This window comes from Zonotrichia leucophrys, chromosome 10 (assembly GCF_028769735.1).
Source record: "Zonotrichia leucophrys gambelii isolate GWCS_2022_RI chromosome 10, RI_Zleu_2.0, whole genome shotgun sequence".
In the NCBI taxonomy this organism is placed as follows: domain Eukaryota; kingdom Metazoa; phylum Chordata; class Aves; order Passeriformes; family Passerellidae; genus Zonotrichia; species Zonotrichia leucophrys.
Genome location: NC_088180.1, coordinates 9,850,866 through 9,869,540, shown reverse-complemented (window position 1 = coordinate 9,869,540; position 18,675 = coordinate 9,850,866). Strand labels below are relative to the sequence as shown.

General features: G+C 39.0%; 1 protein-coding gene across 7 annotated transcripts in view; it reads left to right on the top strand.

Annotated features, from left to right (window-relative positions):
* Nucleotides 1-18,675, top strand: part of FBN1 (fibrillin 1) — a 141,496-nt gene that overhangs the window by 74,220 nt on the left and 48,601 nt on the right. For 6 of the 7 annotated variants that reach the window (XR_010441528.1, XR_010441527.1, XM_064721767.1 and 3 more), the window contains 15 exons: nt 3,362-3,484; nt 4,381-4,533; nt 5,756-5,809; nt 6,693-6,818; nt 8,657-8,782; nt 9,311-9,430; nt 10,369-10,506; nt 11,493-11,543; nt 14,062-14,187; nt 14,974-15,198; nt 16,366-16,491; nt 16,584-16,712; nt 17,163-17,288; nt 17,417-17,542; nt 18,284-18,406. Coding sequence is in view for 5 of the 7 variants with exons in the window: in XM_064721767.1 (XP_064577837.1) it covers nt 3,362-3,484; nt 4,381-4,533; nt 5,756-5,809; nt 6,693-6,818; nt 8,657-8,782; nt 9,311-9,430; nt 10,369-10,506; nt 11,493-11,543; nt 14,062-14,187; nt 14,974-15,198; nt 16,366-16,491; nt 16,584-16,712; nt 17,163-17,288; nt 17,417-17,542; nt 18,284-18,406 (1,872 nt within the window). In the remaining 2 variants the exon portion in view is untranslated. Of the gene's footprint in view, nt 1-3,361; nt 3,485-4,380; nt 4,534-5,755; nt 5,810-6,692; nt 6,819-8,656; nt 8,783-9,310; nt 9,431-10,368; nt 10,507-11,492; nt 11,544-14,061; nt 14,188-14,973; nt 15,199-16,365; nt 16,492-16,583; nt 16,713-17,162; nt 17,289-17,416; nt 17,543-18,283; nt 18,407-18,675 lie in introns of those variants that run through there. The other variant, XM_064721771.1, reaches the window with a different exon arrangement.

Genomic DNA, 18,675 nt, shown 5'->3' with positions numbered 1-18,675 from the left:
GTGGCAAGGCCCTGCTAGGGGATAAGGTGTGCCTGTGTTCTATCACCAGCAGGTCCAAAGTGCTCACCTGCTCGTCTGGACAAACATTGTTTGCCTTTGACACAAAGCCCAGTGAGAGGAAAAATGGCCTAATCACCATCCAGGCCTTGTGGCCAAAGCAGGAGCAGGGTAGGGCTGCCAGGAACATGGCTGTGCCTGAAAGCTTGCAGAGGCAGCTTGCCAGTAGAGACCTTGTGTCTCACTGCACTCACCATCATATTGTTATGTTCCTGCTGACTTTCTTCAGTTATTCCCTGCTCCATGCTTCCAGAAAGACATTCAAAACCATCAAAGCCAGCATTTCCAGCCAGTGGACTCCCTCCTGCCTAAACAGCACAGCCCCTGAGCCAAGGCCCTGAGAACTTTGGAACAGTAGCCATTTATTTCCAAATGCAGAAAAAGCAACTCTTCCTGGGGACATTGGACACTGTCTTTTTGTTTTCCTAGGCTGTGGGTCTCTTTGTCAGTGGCATAGTTATTTTTGCTGTGTTTTTATGGATTGAACAAAGAAGGGGAAGATGTGGGAGATAAGAAATCCTGTTCTCTTCTGGTGAGCAACAGAAAGCACTCTGGGAAAGGTTCAGCTAAGTTTGAGGTAAAGAACAGGTCATATAACCAGAGATGGGGTTGCCTGGCTGGCCTGTGGTTGCCCTGTGCATGAGGCAGTGGTTGGTTGGGGAGACACACGGACACCAGAGAGCTCATGGGGTAAAAGGACACGTGAACAGCCCCACTGCAGGGGCAGGCAGCCTGTGCGTGCCTGTTTGGGTGAGGTTTAGAGCATAACAAGGCTTCATTTGTAGCAATAAGTGATCTTCTCTGGAGCAAGCAAGAAGGAGATCCGTGTGTCTTTGGTCCTCATTGCTACGAAACTCTAAGGTCATGCTTGGATGTGCAGGGAGTGTTTGCACAAATGGGCATTTCTGCAGCAAATTCGTTTCCTGCCTGAGCAGTTTTGATAGGGAATTGTACGTGTGTTTTTGCAGAACTAGGGAATCAACAAAGGAATGGAAGAGTGCAGCTCATTGCATCTGTAACTGTCTGGTTTGATGTCCTCCAAGCTGAGTTTTCAGCTGTTAGGAAGGTCTTCTAACCCAAAGATGGGGATAATGTAATTAACACTTGGTTCCATAAAGCTGGAATTTAAGTATAAGTACAGGGTATATGCTTGGCTGTCTGGTAAAAAATTCCACTTAGACTTTCTGAAATAACTTGCCAAAAAATAATGTTACACCATAGTCTTATATATTCCCTGAAATACAAGACATGCTAAATTTATTCACCATTAGCTTCTTTCAATGATGATTTTCTTGATTTTTCAGAAACACATATCAGGCATACAGAAGTTTGAAGCATTAGTTCTATTCCATACATTGTTTAATCTTTAGATCAGCAGGAATTCCCCAAATTAAAAGTCATGGCAAGACAATTGAAAATGGTAGTTTAGTAGTCTGAGTAAATTTTTCCTGCTTAAAATTACAGAACTTTGTGTACCCAGCTAGCACTACTAAGCAAGCTAAGCAGAAAAGGCAAAACTTATTGAACATGGAGAATTAATCCATCAGTTGGGTTTCCAGAACCAGGTTGAATATATTTTAAGTCATCCAAATGGTGACTTTTACCACAGAAGACAGTGGAGCATTCTCAAGGTCAGAAATTTGGACTTTATTCCTGTGGGTGAAGTTGATTTACTCTGTGGAATCTCAGGCCTGGTAAAAGCAGAGGCTTTTTACTCATCTTTACAGGAACCAGGTTTTCAGCTGACTTGCACCATTTTATGTGACCCACTTTACCTTTAAAAATTTTATAGTGGTATTTCCAACACATTTGTAAATCAGTACAAAAGAAAATAGATGACACATTTCTCCCTTTACTAGGTTACAAAATCTTTTTTAAAAAATGTGAACTACAGAACTACAGGAAATGGGAAAGAAGTAATTTTGCCTTTCTGTTTCTAGAAATAACCTCTAAAAAGGAAAGCTTTTTTTTTTTTTTTTTTTTTTTTCGCTTGTATGAGAATCTGTAATAGGAGTTCAGTGTTGTTCACCAAAATAGCTGTCTACACCATTAAATAGCATGGGCTCATTTTGAATCCCAACTCCGGTTTTACCTGCACTGAGTAAATTTAAAGTGGGAAAAACATCTAAGATTTGTCTTAACACAACAAAAGATTGTAGGATGAAGTAAAAATTATTTGAGCCCATGTACTTAAATATAGCTTTTATTTTAAAATGCAGTTTGAAGAAGGAATCTTGGATCATACAAGCTGTTTTTTATGCCAAACAACACAAACTAAGTAAAACACAGAGGTGTTTCACTCTCAATTTGCCCTTTTAAGGTCAGAAAAAAGGAAATTGTCACACACACTGTCTCTTGTATATAATATGGTGAATTCTTATGAAGTGATTATTTTATAAAGGTTATACATCCAAACAATATTTATGACACTCATTTTCTTTATCATTTCTAAAAGGATAGTATTCTCTCTGCATCTAGAGAATGATCTTACTATTATCAGGATACACAGTCTATATATAATTTAACATGGCTATGTGATAGTTTAATATTACAAATTTTAGTTCCTGTATTTCATTGCCATGGGCCTTATTGTCCAATGTGCCATTGTTGGGCAAAGATGGTGACTTGTGCAGGACTCAAATCATTAATGAATTCCTTTCAAGGCTGGAGTGCACTCTGTTCATTGAAAGTTTTTAAAATGGGCTGTAATGAGCATCCGATGGGAAAACCCATTGTGATGCAGATCACCAGAGAGACAGGGACTGCAGGCAGGGGCTGGCTGGGGAGATTCAGATGTGCTGCAGGAGGAAAGGAAATGCTTTGGTGGCCCTGTGAAGGCACCTTGTTGGAGGGTGAAAGATTCAATTTGCTATTTGGACTGATTTCTTACAGCATGAACTGTTAGTATGGGAAGGGAATGTCCTGTTATATACTACACAAGTCCTTTGTCTCAGCAGCCACAGTTTCCTCCTTCCTCCAATTATGATTTTGCCTGAATGACCCTTAAATCGGAACATGTACCTCTTGGGAACAAGTCAGGAAAATGTAGTCCCTTTTATTCTCCAAGGAGAGGAAAATAATTTTGTTCTGTTTATTTCTCCTGAATTTGGCATTTTCCTATTCTATTTCAAAGAACAAATTCATCATTATTCCTAACAAAATCTTTACTTGAACTACTTTCCATTTACCCTTGATATTTTTCTATAGGATACATTGAAAATAAGCTGCACAAATGCAAGTTTCAGCCAGGCATCGAACACTATGTAGTTTAACTTCTAATAAAGCTCATTCTGTTCTCCAACAGACATCAATGAGTGTGAGACAGATGGAATATGCATGAACGGGCGCTGTGTGAACACTGATGGCTCTTTCAGATGTGAATGCTTCCCTGGCCTTGCAGTAGGACTGGATGGACGTGTCTGTGTTGGTAAGACAAACTTAATGGAGTCACAGTTAACCAAAGTTAAGATAATAGTGCTAGTCTGAGGAACAGATCAAGTTTGAATGTAGAATTTACCATTTTTTAATGGAATGGTGGGTAGTAGTTCTAATGGCTAATAATAACTCTGTAGTGTTTACTGTAATAGGCCAAATTTTTAATTTCCTTTTTATTTAAGGAGAAAAAAAGTGTGGGTCAAATCACAAGGTCAGGTAGACTATACAGAGTAGAGGTGACTATTGCTCTGTCAGTTCTGAGTAGGTGAGAATTTGCCCTGTTTCTGTCAATGTAAAATTCTTCATTTGTCACTAAGCTTAAAGACGTAATTACTCTGTCACGTCTTTTTAACATGGGATGTACCCGATTTTCTGCCCATTTCTGTACAAGCTCAGTGTTGATGGTAAAATACTAATATGCATGAAAGCTATTTATGGGCCAGTTCGTAAAGAAAGAGAAAAATCACCCCTGGACCTGAAAACATAAACATATCAGGTCTTACGTACCAGAATAGCATTAATGACTTTTCCTTGGGTTTTTTATAAGCAAAGAAAGAGCAAAGACTTTGTCCATTTTCCCCACAGCTTCTCACTAGTTCAGGGTTAAGAATTGATTGTTTGCCTAGTTGTTCACCAATGCATGTTAAGTCATTAAATACAGTGACTATTTGAATGCCTTAATTCTTGGGAGCGTGAGGAAGAAAAATTTCTTTTCCCTAGTAGAGGGATGCATACAGGTGGCTGGAAAGCAGAGGGAAATAGTGAAAGAGACTTTGTTTTGACAGCTATTTTATGGTGTTTATGACACCAGAGCTCCATTTAATGCTTGCTGTAATTTATGGCAGGATAGTTGGCTATGGCAGGATTAAGAGAGGTTTCTTCCCCCAGATACACACATGCGGAGCACATGCTACGGCGGCTACAAGAGAGGACAATGTGTGAGACCATTAACGGGCGCAGTTACAAAGTCAGAATGCTGCTGTGCCAGCACTGACTATGCCTTTGGAGAGCCTTGCCAGCCCTGCCCAGCACAAAACTCAGGTATGCCATGTTCGCTGGTAAATCTTCTCATTTACAAATTCTGTTCGTACACTATTTCTAGAAAGGTAGAAGAAAGTTTCATATTAACATTGCAACTTAAATCAGGAGATTACATTGTTATATAATATGTTACATATTTTGAGCAATCTTTTATTTTTATATGTTTTAAGACTACAGGAGATGAGATAATTTTTTTAAGCAACAGTAAATTACAATATCTGGCTCCAGATTTGATACTCACATTAAAAACAAACAGGACATTTTCAGATAACAAACTGCATTTTGGTAGATGTAGATAACAAAGAATGTAAATTTTAACCCAAGTTATTAATGGAAAAAATTTGCTTAATTCATAGCTTCAACTCCATAAGGTACACCTGCCAGTCATATGTTTGCTGCACGACTCCTATATCCTTCAAGTTATCTGAAAGTAGCTTATTCAGTACCTTGCCTTTGGGTAGTCAATGCACAGACAAATGTCCAGTTCAGTTTCTTGCAAACACTTGAGTCTGTCACTGAAATCCCCACCAAGTGAAGTTGTCTGGGACATAACTTCTCTCTGGCAAGAAAGCAATCCTAATGATTTCAATGGGCAGAAGTGTTTTAGGAAAATTCTTCCAACAAGACTCTGCTTACACAGTCCTTGCTGTGAAGGCAGTAACTTGATTTTGTGGAGAATGGCTGCAGGGAGCTGGTTTGAAACTTCAATTTATTATGTGTTTCTTGTTATTCAGCAAATTTGTTGTCGCACATAAACAAACTATACCATTTGATAAGATATCCTTGATCTGTTGTGAACTCATGAAGACACTCCTGCTAAATGTAGTTAAATATGGGGCAGATTTATAGGAAAAAATGTTCTGTTTCCTGGTCTCTTTTAACATGCACCTTGGGCAGGGACTTGGGCATAAAGTTCTGGAGAATCTTGCTGTGAATGTGTTATGGTTCGTTTGTGTAGGAGGACCAGCATGAAGTTTATGTCTATTCTTAAATGCCACAGTTCATCATGTGAAGTTTTTACTCATCCATCTTCATAAGCAGATTCAGACCCTGAATCTGCTAAAATGCTTCACAGGTTCAGAATACTGTGAGGTTATTAATGTTTTCAGAAGAATTGGAAAGCATGTTACTTCTTTCAAATAATTAATTGCCATACTGTCAATGGTGATGCTGAATGAGCTAAGAAGGAATATTCCAATAAGTTTTTTAATCATTTTTCCAGCTGAATATCAGGCTCTGTGTAGCAGTGGAACTGGCATGACTGCAGGAGGAAATGGTAAGATCACCTAATGTTATTTAAATTTATATATAGCACTTTTGTCTGAAAGTGTTACCTTGATATCCTTAATTTGTTAGCTGTGCTGATGGGGATGGTGACAGAAGAGAAGGGGAGACAGGTTTAGGGTGAAATGAATGGAGCATGGAGTTTCAGGATCATGCCATTTCACCAGTGGGGCCTCTCTGGTTTACATCATGGAGTGTATGTAACTGTCATTATAAAATAGTGACAAATTTATGAGAAGTGTCATTACCTACGTGACTTTATATGTAAGTCATATTTGCATATTTCAGGTGAAATCATCCTGAAGAATAAAGCTGTATTGAACATTGAGCTTACTCATGTTTTCATCTGTCAAAATAGGCCAGGGTTTGTTTAACTATAGAGAAGAAGGAAATTATTACAATGAAAGCTTTGTAGTCATAGAACTGTGAAACTGCAAGCTCTTAAATCAGCCAGTGCTCACTAGTAGATTTGCTGGCAGTAGATAGGGAAAAGCACTCAGAAAGGAGGGATATTAATGCTTTGGCAAGTGATGCCATCTGGAAATGCTATGAATCAAGAGATATGGGGAGTATTAATACATGGCCTCTCTAAATCTAATCTCTGATCCCCAGTTTAATATCCCAGTTCTTCCCTTCAGTTGAAGCCTTCCTAAATGACCATGGGCTAGAGATAAATCAATGATCAAGAGAAGCTTTTTTTCCCTTGAGTGTTAATATTTAAGTGTGAATTTTCCAATCAGAACGACATAATTATAAATAGGGAGTTGCCAACGTTAAATGATATTGAAACTGTCTTTTTCTAGCTTGGAGAATTAACCCCTACAAGCCCGCAATAACTGCTGCTCTGATGTTTGTGTTTTTTTACCTTTATGTAGATATTAATGAGTGCTTATTGGATCCTGATCTCTGTCCAAATGGAAGGTGTGAGAACCTGCATGGAACATACAAATGTTATTGTGACCCTGGATATGAAGTAGACTCAACTGGGAAAAACTGCATCGGTATGAAATGTCTTATCCTCAAAGTATTTATAAAGAATCATCATATCCTTTCTCAAACTCTGTTGGCTGAACTATCCAAATCTGTACTTCCATTCTTTTCATACAAAGAGAGGCTGCAGCCCTCTCTTGAATATGACTGATCTGACCAGTGTACAGTGCTCTGATGAAGTCTGACTGGTGCCTTGTATAGTTGTGCCAGAAATTCTCCATTTCCCCATGGAATATCCTGCCTAAACTGATTCTAGTGTGCATTAGTCTTTTCTCAAATACATGTTATACTGTGGGATCAAAGTCAACCTCTAATTGAGACTTACGTCCAGATTTTGCTCACTAGCCTTCAGCTGATGAGTTCTGGTTTCTAGCATGTTATTGTTACTGGTCCCTAATTGCAAAGTTTTGAATGTTGGCGATTATATTTCATCTTATTTTTCTTGTTCATGTTGTCAAGATTAATTTAGCCTTGCCTGAATCTCTGTATTGGCAATAACTTCCAGCTTAGTGTTGTCCACAACTTTTGGTTCAATTAGTTTTTTACTTCTGCCTTAAAATGAATATTTTATAGGATCAGTCCCAAGTCTGATCCCTGAAAGCATTTCTGATATCCTTGCTTCATCATGATTATTCTCCTTTTTAATATATCCTACTGTAATCTCTCCTTTGTCCAGCTCTGGAACCACCTTAAAATGCCTAAATTCCTTTCTATTATCTCCAGCTTACATAATAATTTTATTTGGGTTCTGTATTCTCTACTTAAACCTAAATAGCTTAAGTCATGGGTGTTATCCCAGTCTAAACTATCCATTATCTTAAAAAAAAAAAAAAAAGAAGAGTTAATCTTTCTTAGATAAAAATCACACTGTAATTCATCCCATTTTCCCTTTTGCTTCTTTGGATTTAATTATCCATGTCCTATTCCAGTGTTTGCTTGTAGCTGATGGCATCTCTTCTCTTCTCCCAATCCATCTGTGAGTTTTCCAGATGCTCCCCAGCCCACCCTGTTGTAGCCCACATCCATGCTCCATCACAGCTGTTTCCCATTCTCCTGTAATGTTCCACCTGGCCCTCTCTCAATTTTTCTGAACTCCTGTGAAGCTTCCCACATGGTCTGCTTTATTCTGCAAGTCTCCCTTCTTTTCCGAGCACTTTTGCTGTTCCCAGCTGCTGCACTGACCCTCTGAGTCTTCCCAACTTCTCTCAACACTTTCTAGGCCTCTCTGACTTAGCCAATTGTTCCTGTCTGCTCTCTGGGTCTCTTCTGGTCTTCACCTGCTATTCATGGCCCACTGCCACCTTCTTGCAACTTCTCCCTGATGACCACAGTTCTTCCAAAGATTTCCTCAGGGTTCTTAAATTTAGCCCTAGCAATTCTATTTAAATTTTTCATCTCTGAAGCAAGTGTAGACTTACATTAGCCTTGTTAACTATAACATCTAAGTTCAGAGCCAGCTTGGAAAAACTGGTGATTTAAGGACCTACCTTTTCAAACCAATCCTCTCCTTGTTTCTGTCATGACTGTGGGTGCTGCTGTGCAGGGACTCAGAGACTGCATAGACCTAATCCATAATAAAGGCAGGATGAAAGTGCCTTTGAACTGTATCTTTTTGATACAGCTTTATTTTGAACTGTAGTGTGGCTGTCACATACTATGAATATGTGAAGAAAGAAAGTACAAGTTCTTGTGCAAACCTGTTGTCTACAAAAAGAATCCAGTATTCATATTCCACATCCCCCTGCCCTATCTGTCTCCTCTGAAAAGTGGCTGTTGGGAGTGAAATTCTGTCCCGATTTCTATTCCAGAAATGTTTTATTTCTTAAAAAGTTCTTTATTTTCATTGTAGATATCGATGAATGTGCTCTGAACATGCTGCTTTGTGACAATGGACAGTGCAGAAATACCCCTGGAAGTTTCACCTGCACCTGTCCAAAAGGATTTGTATACACTCCTGATCTAAAAACATGTGAAGGTAAGTGGCAATGCAGCATTTCATCCTAGTTTTATTCATATGGATTGTTCTCAGATTGTGCCAGAAATTCTTTGAACCTTCATGATGGTATAATGTGTAAAACAAAAACAACAAAAAAATCACAATAAATAAATTCAGTGGGAAAGTAGGAGAATGAGGAGAGAGGGACAAAGCCAAAATGAACTTATTAGATAACCTCATGGAATAGCCTGTATCTACTCTCCCTATTTACTGCTACCAGTATGCCAAGGGTGAGAAGAACCAAGCTTTACAAATCTCTTGTGTGAGGAGCAGAGCCAAAGGGCCCCTAGTTTGACCCCTTTTTGAGCCACAGACAGTTCTAATGCATTAGTGTGTCTTTGGGACACAGCATTGCTGGTCTGTTGTGAGGGGCTCATAGCAGAAAAGGGGAATATTGGCAAGATTGGGTGTGAAGAAAGCTTTGTCCTCTTTGTCCTAAACTGAAAAGAGCCATATGTATTTTTGTTCATGTTTTCTGGCACTAATAGCAGTGTGTTTCTTTTCTAGATATTGATGAATGTGAATCCAGCCCCTGTGTTAATGGAGTGTGCAAAAACACACCAGGTTCTTTTGTTTGTGAATGTTCTCCTGAAAGTACTTTGGATCCAACCAAGACCATCTGCATAGGTATTTATTCCTCTGAAGATTTTGTGTTTGCTGGTTAAAAATATCTGGTGACATGTGAACATTGTAGACCAGGTTAAGAAAATACTTTTAAATTAAACTTGTGTAGATTAATTTAATGAGAAACATAACAGAAACAATGTTTAAAAATGCTTTATTTCACCATTACTCTGGGGGCATGGAGTGCACTTGGGGGCTTGGTGTGCTTTCATGCCAAATTTGAAAGAGAGGTGAAAATTTTTTTAAACCAGCACAGAAATCCTATGACCCGTACTTCAGGTCTGTGGTCACCCCCTTAATTTCTCCTGTAATAAGCTGAGCATGTTCTAGTTAGTATCTGCTCTCTGGAAAAAAAATTGTGTTTGAGATGGAGCATGAACAAGTTATGCACAGTCCAAACCAGCTCAAGAGCATCCATGGACAATGCTGTGCTCAGATGCTCTGTGGGCTCATAATTTCCTTTCTTGCCTGTTTTGTTGGGACAGTAATTTGTAGCTCTTTTCTAGTCAGTGAGGAAAGCTGTAGGACTACAGCTGTCTCATCCTTAGCTAACTCCTGCTACTCTCCTACATGGGAAGATATCCAGACTAGGGGATCTAGTAAAATAATGGAAGGTGTAGCAAGGGGTCTTCTGCACAGGCTCCTAATCTGACCCATAATCAGTACAGGGACTCAGATTGTGAGTGGTATTGACATAGTCCCTGTTAAGCACAGTAAGCATAAACAAGGATTTGCAAGAACTTTGTGCTGGCATGATTTCAGGCTATAATCCAGTTTAGAGAAGGTTAAATTAAGAGATTTTAAAATAAATTTAGCTCTGATGTGGTAAATTCTAATGAAAGGATGATTCTTCTTCATGGTTAAAGCACATGTGTTTGTAAATACAGTAGTGCATAATGCTAGAGAATCTGCATGAAAATATATTGTTTTTTTCCAAACAGAAACTGTCAAGGGTACCTGTTGGCAGAACATAGTCAATGGAAGGTGTGAAATAAATATCAATGGAGCAACCCTGAAGTCCCAGTGCTGTTCCTCACTAGGTGCTGCTTGGGGAAGCCCATGTACACCATGTGAACGAGGTAATGCCATTCATTTTCCTCAGGAACCCAGGAATTTTCCTCTCTGAGCTTGGTTGAGATTATTATTGTAGAAGTTGGGCACAGGCTAGACAAATAACTTTACTTGTTCTGTTGTCAAGCAGTCATTCCTTATTCAGTCCCAAAAAAGAGAAGTCTTAATATTTGAGAGGTAGCATGTAGCTATAGAAGGTTCTAACTGGATTTTACAGTACATATTTTACAAGTTTAAGTGCTGAAGGGATGGGACCACACCTACAGTCTGTAACTGGCAGCCTTACTTTAGCATGGTTTGTCATAATTAGTGATCTGGAGTTCCTAATGATGTAGCAATAAATGCATGTTCCCCAGAGATCCCAAGGAAATGTCTGCAACAAATGGATCTTTGGTGTGGTAATGAAGGGAGGAGAGGGAGTAGTCCTTCTTATTATACTCTGTAGATTAACTGATGACCTGGAGAATCATACAATTGGTGAAAAAATGGGTTGAGGTTGCTGCATATTCATTTGATAACTTTACTGAACTGTGGGATGAGCTGGGAACCCAGGGATGAGCTGATGAATGCAGAAATGTGTGTGGGTTGTTATTTCTATATCCTGAAAGCTGCTAGTTTGCTCAAATCTTCGGTTAATTTCATTCTGTGTATCTTAACAGAATTCATCCTCATTCATCCATGGTAAATAGGATTGTAATGTGCTGTGATCGAGTGAAATGAATTAATTGGTTCAAATGAAACAGAAATCATAACCACTTTTAGGCTAGCTAGCTGAGACACATGGGAAGCAAAAGAGGATAAAGGCTGACACAGTTTATGTAGTTGCCCCATCTTATCTCTTTATTATTTCAGAAATACTGGGATACTGTCTAAGCACTCAGACTTCTCATAGCAATAAACTAGATAATGTTTCACATGATCAGTTTTGCACAATAAATTAATGGTGAGTTTTGGACTGTAGTATTCTGAAACTTCACTTCTGTTTGTTTTACAGACCCAATATGTCAAAAGGGATATTCAAGAATAAGAGGAACATTGTGTGAAGGTATTTATTGTTGCCTTAACATAAATCAGAGCTTGAATAAAAAAATGCCAGTGTTTTGATTTAAGTGGTTAATTTATCATAGAGGAACGCTATGCCAAGTTCTTACCTTGTGTTGTTCCATTGACTTCATTAGGGTTATGTCAGGGATGAATTTGGTTTCAGTTTGTTTAGCATTCCTGCATACTCACACTTTATCTCAAAGTACAGACTTGCAAAGACAATGTCAACCAGTATAAGGAGGTGGCTCTCTCTCTTCAAACACTGTTAACCGAGTAACCTGTTTTTACAAATCATGTATTTTATATATATTACAAAACATGGCATAAGCACTAAAGTGGTATGATAAGCCATTACTATGCTTTAGAAAAAGAACATTCAAGGACTGTAGTTCACTTTAGTTTTCTTTTTCTTTTTTCCCTAATCTTGGCTTTCTCCCATATGACATTATATGAAATCTTACACATTCCAAAATGTATTTTTCACTGTCCTGTAAAAACAAACAAAAAACATCAGGACACAGTTATACTTTGGTTAAAGAAAGGTTAATATTTTAAATGTGTATTTTTTTGCTTGGTATGGGATGACTCTATACTATTCTGTGAGAATTGAAGGTCCCACCCTATTTCATCTCTATTTGAATTGATTTGAACCCTTGGAAAAGTACTGCATATTTACATAATACGCAGAAGCTCAGAGAGTCTCAAACTGCTGTGGGTCATCCTGACTGACAACATCTGACATGACACTGCAGTTAAAATATTTTTTAAAAATTACTCCCATATGTAGCTTCCATAAAGAAACATTGTTTTTTCCCTTAAAAAAAAAAAAAAAAAAAGAGAGGAACACCCTCACACATACTCTTTGCTTTCCAAATGATGACTGAATCCCTTGGCACGTCTGTGCTGCAGACCCACTGTACATAACTTATCTGACCTCAGCAACACTTTGCAGAGTGTGTAAGTGAAAGAAAAAGAAAAAAAAAAGTGGGCCCACCTATCTCTCTTCACAAGGAAAGTCTTAGAACATTTTCAACACTGCTGGGATGGAAAGTTTATCCTTCCAAGATGCAGACAGAACTGTTTTCAGCATTTCCTTTACCAGCACATCGGATTGCATCTATTGCATGCTTTAATCTTTCTCATTTCTATGGGACCTGGATAGCCCCAGGTTTTTCAGAGTAGTTTTCCTCCCTTGTAACCTTAGTGAAGCCTTACTTGGTTTTCAACCAATGTAAGCATTTTTCAAGACAGGGAAAAGTTCTCTAGGACATTTACTGGCAAGTTAGAGACAGGAGTAAGTTTAGTTCCCAAAAGGTGATAGTCAGTTCTCCCATACACAGCCTATGTAAAATGAGCAATAGATCTTGTGCAGGGAAATAAGCAAACTAAATTGACAGCATTCCTCTCCTTTACGGGTGAGCCCAGGAGTTGTCAGCTGCACTATTGCTCGCAGGCTGTGAGCAGTGTTTCAGTGGTTTCTAATAATCCACTGCTTTACTTCATACCTTCCAGTCAATTTACAATATCTGTTCAGGGGCAGAGGCCACTGCTTTGCCCCCCAGCGTTTGTCCTCCATCGTGCTCCATGAGGTTTGAGAGATGCAGTCTCTGCACCACGAGTTTTGTCTGGAGGCCTAACCAGCCCAACCTTCCCACTTTTTGGTTACTCTATACATGAGTATTCATCTACAGATTGCCAGTCATTCTTTTTCCATTTCTTGTTCTTATCCTCTTCTGTCCTAAAAGTTGTCACGCTTCATCTTGGAGCATGTTTAATGCTGGAAGCTTTTTCCCAAAGGCAGTTGTGAAGCATATGCTTTCCACAAAGGACATGGGTGGGAGGACCTCACACTTAGATTACTAAACATTTATTTAAGCTCAAGCCAAGCTAATGCATATAATCAATTTTTCCTTACCAAAAAGTGCTAAATTTGCCTTTTAAATATAGAAATACCGTTTTTATTTAACAAAGTTAAACTCTGTGTGTAGTTGTAAGTAGGTTATTTTAATATATATAATGTTGCTAATTGCTGACAAGGCCATAGATCCAGATTTCAAATGTTCTTGGAGTTTCCAGATGTGCAGCTAGAGAAAATAATCTTTAAAAAATACTGAATCTAGTTGGAATAATGTATAATGTAATTTGGCACTTATTTTGGTCTTTCTTTGTCCATTTGCTTCAAATATCTGGCCCACAGTGAGTATGGAAATGGATATAGTTTTTAAACACTCCTTCCCTTTCTGTTGCTTTTGAATTTAATTTCAGTATATGTAGGAATCGCTAATAGCAACATGTATTATTTCTGATCATCAACAGTTTTTTGTAATTAATTGGATCTGGCTGACTTACTTTGGGAGTTGTAAATGTTTTTAATTTTTTCAGGCCATATAGACTGCTGTAGTTTTTTATTTTATCCTAAAAACATTGCAATGTTATAATTTTTTTTATATTTTTGCTAATTTGTTCGTGTTTAGCATGCTAGTGATTACTCTTACTCACTTCCTTTTTTTCTTTAATAGATGTTAATGAATGTGAGGTGTTTCCTGGAGTCTGTACAAATGGGCAGTGTGTCAATACCTTGGGATCATTTGTTTGCCAGTGCCCCAATGGAATGACTTTAGATGCTTCTGGACGGACTTGTCTTGGTAGGTGTTAATTCCATGTACAGGTCTGCTAGTGAAGAGCAGATCTATGCAGTGACCAGTGGTTGCACTGCGTGTTTTCTAACAGTAAAGGAAAGTTATTTTTGCCCATTTTTCAAATTGAATTAGTCAGGGACATGAACTTGGTTCACCTGGAATAGCAACAGGTTCCAATGGTAGTAGCTAAAGCCCGTCACCATCTGTTAGCTGATTAATAGCTGTCATTTAGTTCCAGATTGTTCATCTGACAAATCCCTACAGATCATGCATGTTCTTAGCACTCTTCATTTGCAGCCCCACTTTCCACAAAGGCTGGAATAGTGGAGGCTGCACCATTGTGGTCTGCGGCTTGGCCACGCCATGCACCTTGATGCAGTGTGCAACTGAATATCCCAAGTTTTGTATGCTGTCCCCCCAAAGCACCTTTGTCCATTTATGACAATAATGCCCAAGGTTTGCCTCTGAACAAGGCATAGCTTCTAGTAACTAAAAGGCCTTATATAAGTATGGCGAGCTGGAATGTTTAAAATCCTTTTCTGATCCAAAATTTTCTTTAAGTGTTGAACACCATTTTTCAGAGTGGTGCTTTAAACTTACTTCAACTGTTAATTTCTGAGTTTAGCGTTAATATTTTGCTGTTAGGAATTATGCAGTGAACTTGTTACGCTCCTCCGAGTCCACAAAAACGTGGAGCGAGCTGTCCTGTGAAGGGATTTTGAAAAAAAAATTCCTCTGCAGTGAAGTAAATTTTCTCTTTCTTCCTCAACATGTTGTTAAATTGCCCAACAGACATCCGGCTGGAGAGCTGCTACCTGCGGCACGAGGACGAGCAGTGCACGGCGCAGATCCCCGGGCGGCACCGCATGGACGCCTGCTGCTGCTCCGTGGGGGCGGCCTGGGGCTACGAGTGCGAGGAGTGTCCCCTCAGGGGAACCCCCGAGTTTGAGGCGCTTTGCCCAAGGGGTCCTGGCTTCTCCACGAAGATAGAAATAAGTGGGAAGCCTTTCTCTAAAGGTATGTGATCCATTTGGGGTTGATGCTGGCAAATCCCGATGGCTTCTGCTTTTACTGTTCTATCAGACAGCTCCTCTGGGTTTGAAAATTCTGGTGATAGGCACTTCACTCACCCTAAGGCAGGTTTGAAAATCCAGTTAGATTTCATGGCAACTGAAATCCAAATAAAATACAAGAGAATTTAGTTTGTGATAGAGGGCATTAAATGACATATAATACTGCAGGCTCAAAACACAGAATTTGTGTCACTAGAGAGGTTAAATGATGCCTGACTTTGCCTCCTGGCATCTCGTAGTACAAGAACAAACTGGGCAGTCAGCTTTGAATGTATTGAAGGAACAATCCTTACTTGTGAAGGGTGCAATAACTTTAATTCTAATGTGAAACAATGAAGAAATGGTGAATAATTTTGGGAATTTCTTGTGAAACTACTTGGAGAAGTAGAGGAAATAGCTTCCAGGATGGCTCAAATCAGAAAATTTTATTTACAGTAAACCTAGTTGTGTTATGACTCTTGTTGGTAAACTTCCAACATTAAATGGGAATCACACAGTGACACCCCAGCATCATGTGCTGAAAGCTGTATTTTCAGGATTACCACTGAGGTTAAGCTGGACAATGTCAGAAGACAGCCAAAAACTAAACATTATGATGTCTGAAATGAGGGGAATATATATATATATATATGAATGACAATTGCTGTTGTTTGTTTCAGCCTTGTTTTATAAACAGTTACTAAGCCATTAATTGTCCATAAAGAAAGTGACATGTGCTTTTACTTATGTTCATTATGTTTTCTGTGACTCATGGAAGTCACATTTCTTTTCTCAGAAATTAGAAGACAGAGTGCTTCCTTTGAAAGCTGTCTTTGCCTTCATCCTTTGTCCACTGAAATCTTCCTGAGCTGCAGATCAGATCCTGCAGGACAAAGGGGAGACTGATACTATTCTGTAGCAGAAAGGGTTCTTGGAAATTCCAGCACAGAGTATCTGTCTACACTATTTGTTAAGGGGAAGTCAGTATCAGTTTATGTAGTGTGGTCCAATTTTCCCACAAGGAAGGATCACTGCCATGAAAAAGGATGAGCTCTGATGTCAGCATTGCTCTTGTGTGCACTGTTTTTGTATGCAATGGTAACATCATATGTCCTTACTATCTCGTTTTCAGATATCAATGAGTGCAAAATGTTCCCCAGCCTTTGTACCCATGGAAAATGCAGAAATACCATTGGCAGTTTTAAGTGTAGGTGTGACAGTGGATTTGCCCTCGATTCTGAAGAGAGGAACTGCACAGGTAAACTGCATGGATGTGTCTGTCATAGCTGGGAATTGAAAAGGGAAAACTGAGCTCCTTTGGAAACCCTGCGGGCGTGTTTTGTCTTACAGATATCGATGAATGCCGCATCTCTCCTGACCTTTGTGGCCAAGGCATCTGTGTCAATACTCCCGGAGACTTCGAGTGTGAATGCTTTGAAGGCTATGAAAGTGGATTTATGATGATGAAAAACTGCATGGGTATGTTTTTACAGACTTTAGATGTACAATAGTATGCTATGTGCTAGTATGCTATGCATAGTTTCTTTGGGGTTTTTTTAAGGTTTGACTGTGCTTGGGTTTAGGTCTCTCTTATTTTGTGAACCCTATTAAAGCTAACTTTAAATGAGAATTGGCTGCTTGTGCAAGTTGCCAAAGCATATATAAGTAAGCGACAGGATTTTAGTAGGTTAAATTTATCCCCACAATCCCCATCTTGCTGAGTGGGACATCATCCTGAACTTTGAAGTTAAGGTAAATTAAAATTTAGGAGAAGCCTTTTTGAATTTATTTTCTTTTCCTAACTGCATTATGGTGCAAAGGATGACTGACTCTAGGACAGGCTGCAGGGTTGATCAGGCTGTGGTGGGTGAGGGGCTGTGCTGAGGGATGTGCTGGCCCTGCACTGATGTGCCTCCTTTGTCCCCACAGACATCGACGAGTGTCAGCGCAATCCCCTCCTCTGCCGAGGTGGCACCTGCATCAACACTGAGGGAAGTTTTCGGTGTGATTGCCCTCCAGGCCATCAGATATCACCAAATATCTCTGCATGTGTAGGTGAGACACGCAGGCAAAATCAAAATTGTGCACAGCATTTTGTACCTCTCTTGTGCTGTGCATTTGCAGCGTTGGCTTTAGTACCGTTTATTTACCTCTAACGTGTTCCTCTTTTTCTTTTGCAACAGATATTAATGAGTGTGAGCTGAGCAGCAACCTGTGCCGCAATGGCCGTTGTGTCAACCTGATTGGAAAGTATCAGTGTGCCTGCAACCCTGGCTATCAGTCCACACAAGACAAGCTGTACTGCATTGGTAAGGACAGAATCTGCACAGGAGCTCTAGCTAACAGGGAAGATAAAACACACAGGGTTGTTTCAGTTTAGTAGATATATAAAGTAATTTTTAACCATGAATGAAAAAATCTATTACAGTTTGTTGAAATAGTACGCAAAATCTCCAAAACATGCACATCTGTTTTTGAGAGAATTGAATGAAGTTATGGCAGTGCTGCACTTAGCTGAGTAACAGATTATTTTCTCTAGTTAATCAATCATGATGCATAAAATCGCATACTATTTTTAGTGCCCCAAGACTTCAGACTTCGATGCTTAAGAGGGAGTAACTTGTTAGATTAGTTATATATTTAATTAAAAATCATCACTCTTGCTGGACCATGAAATAAAATCATGAGGTTCAGTTGCATACATTCCTTCTACTGTGCCATGGAAAAATCCACTGGCTTTAATTCTGCCAAGTAATTTTTTACCTTGAATCTTACAAAAAACTTTGTTGCCCTAATGATCTGTGGTAACTCAGTGCTATTTCTATGTGTGGAAGGAGAAGCACAGAAGTGTTTGTATATGCAGTCTTTCCATCCCTGGTTTGTGTGAATCCTTCCCAGTGCCTTTGCAAACACTTGAATGTCAGTGTGCAAACACCAAGTGTAGACTCTGGATTGATGGTGTACTGGAAGGCTGACTCTAAATATGTCCTTGAAATGCGCTTTAAAGTAAAAAGTGTTGTGGGTTTAACTGTTATTTTCTCTTTTTTTAGATATTGATGAGTGCCAAATAATGAATGGTGGCTGTGAGGACTTCTGTACAAACTCAGAGGGCAGCTATGAATGTAGCTGTAAACAAGGCTTTGCCCTCATGCCAGACCACAGGACATGCACTGGTAAGGGAGATTTTGGGAACTTTTCTGCTTAAAAGGCTTATTTCAATAGTTTAAAAACTAGCCTTCTTTTTAAGGTTAAAGCTATTGTAACAAATGCACTATTAAAAAAGAAAATAAATAGAAAGTTCTTTTTCTGAAGTAAATATCTCCAAAGTATCAGAACTGGGGAACTGCAGAAACAAGTGCTTTGAAGAGAATTGGTTGCTGACAATTTCAGAAAGTGTGCAAGTTGATTCTGATTTTAATAACAAATATCTCTAATTTTTTCA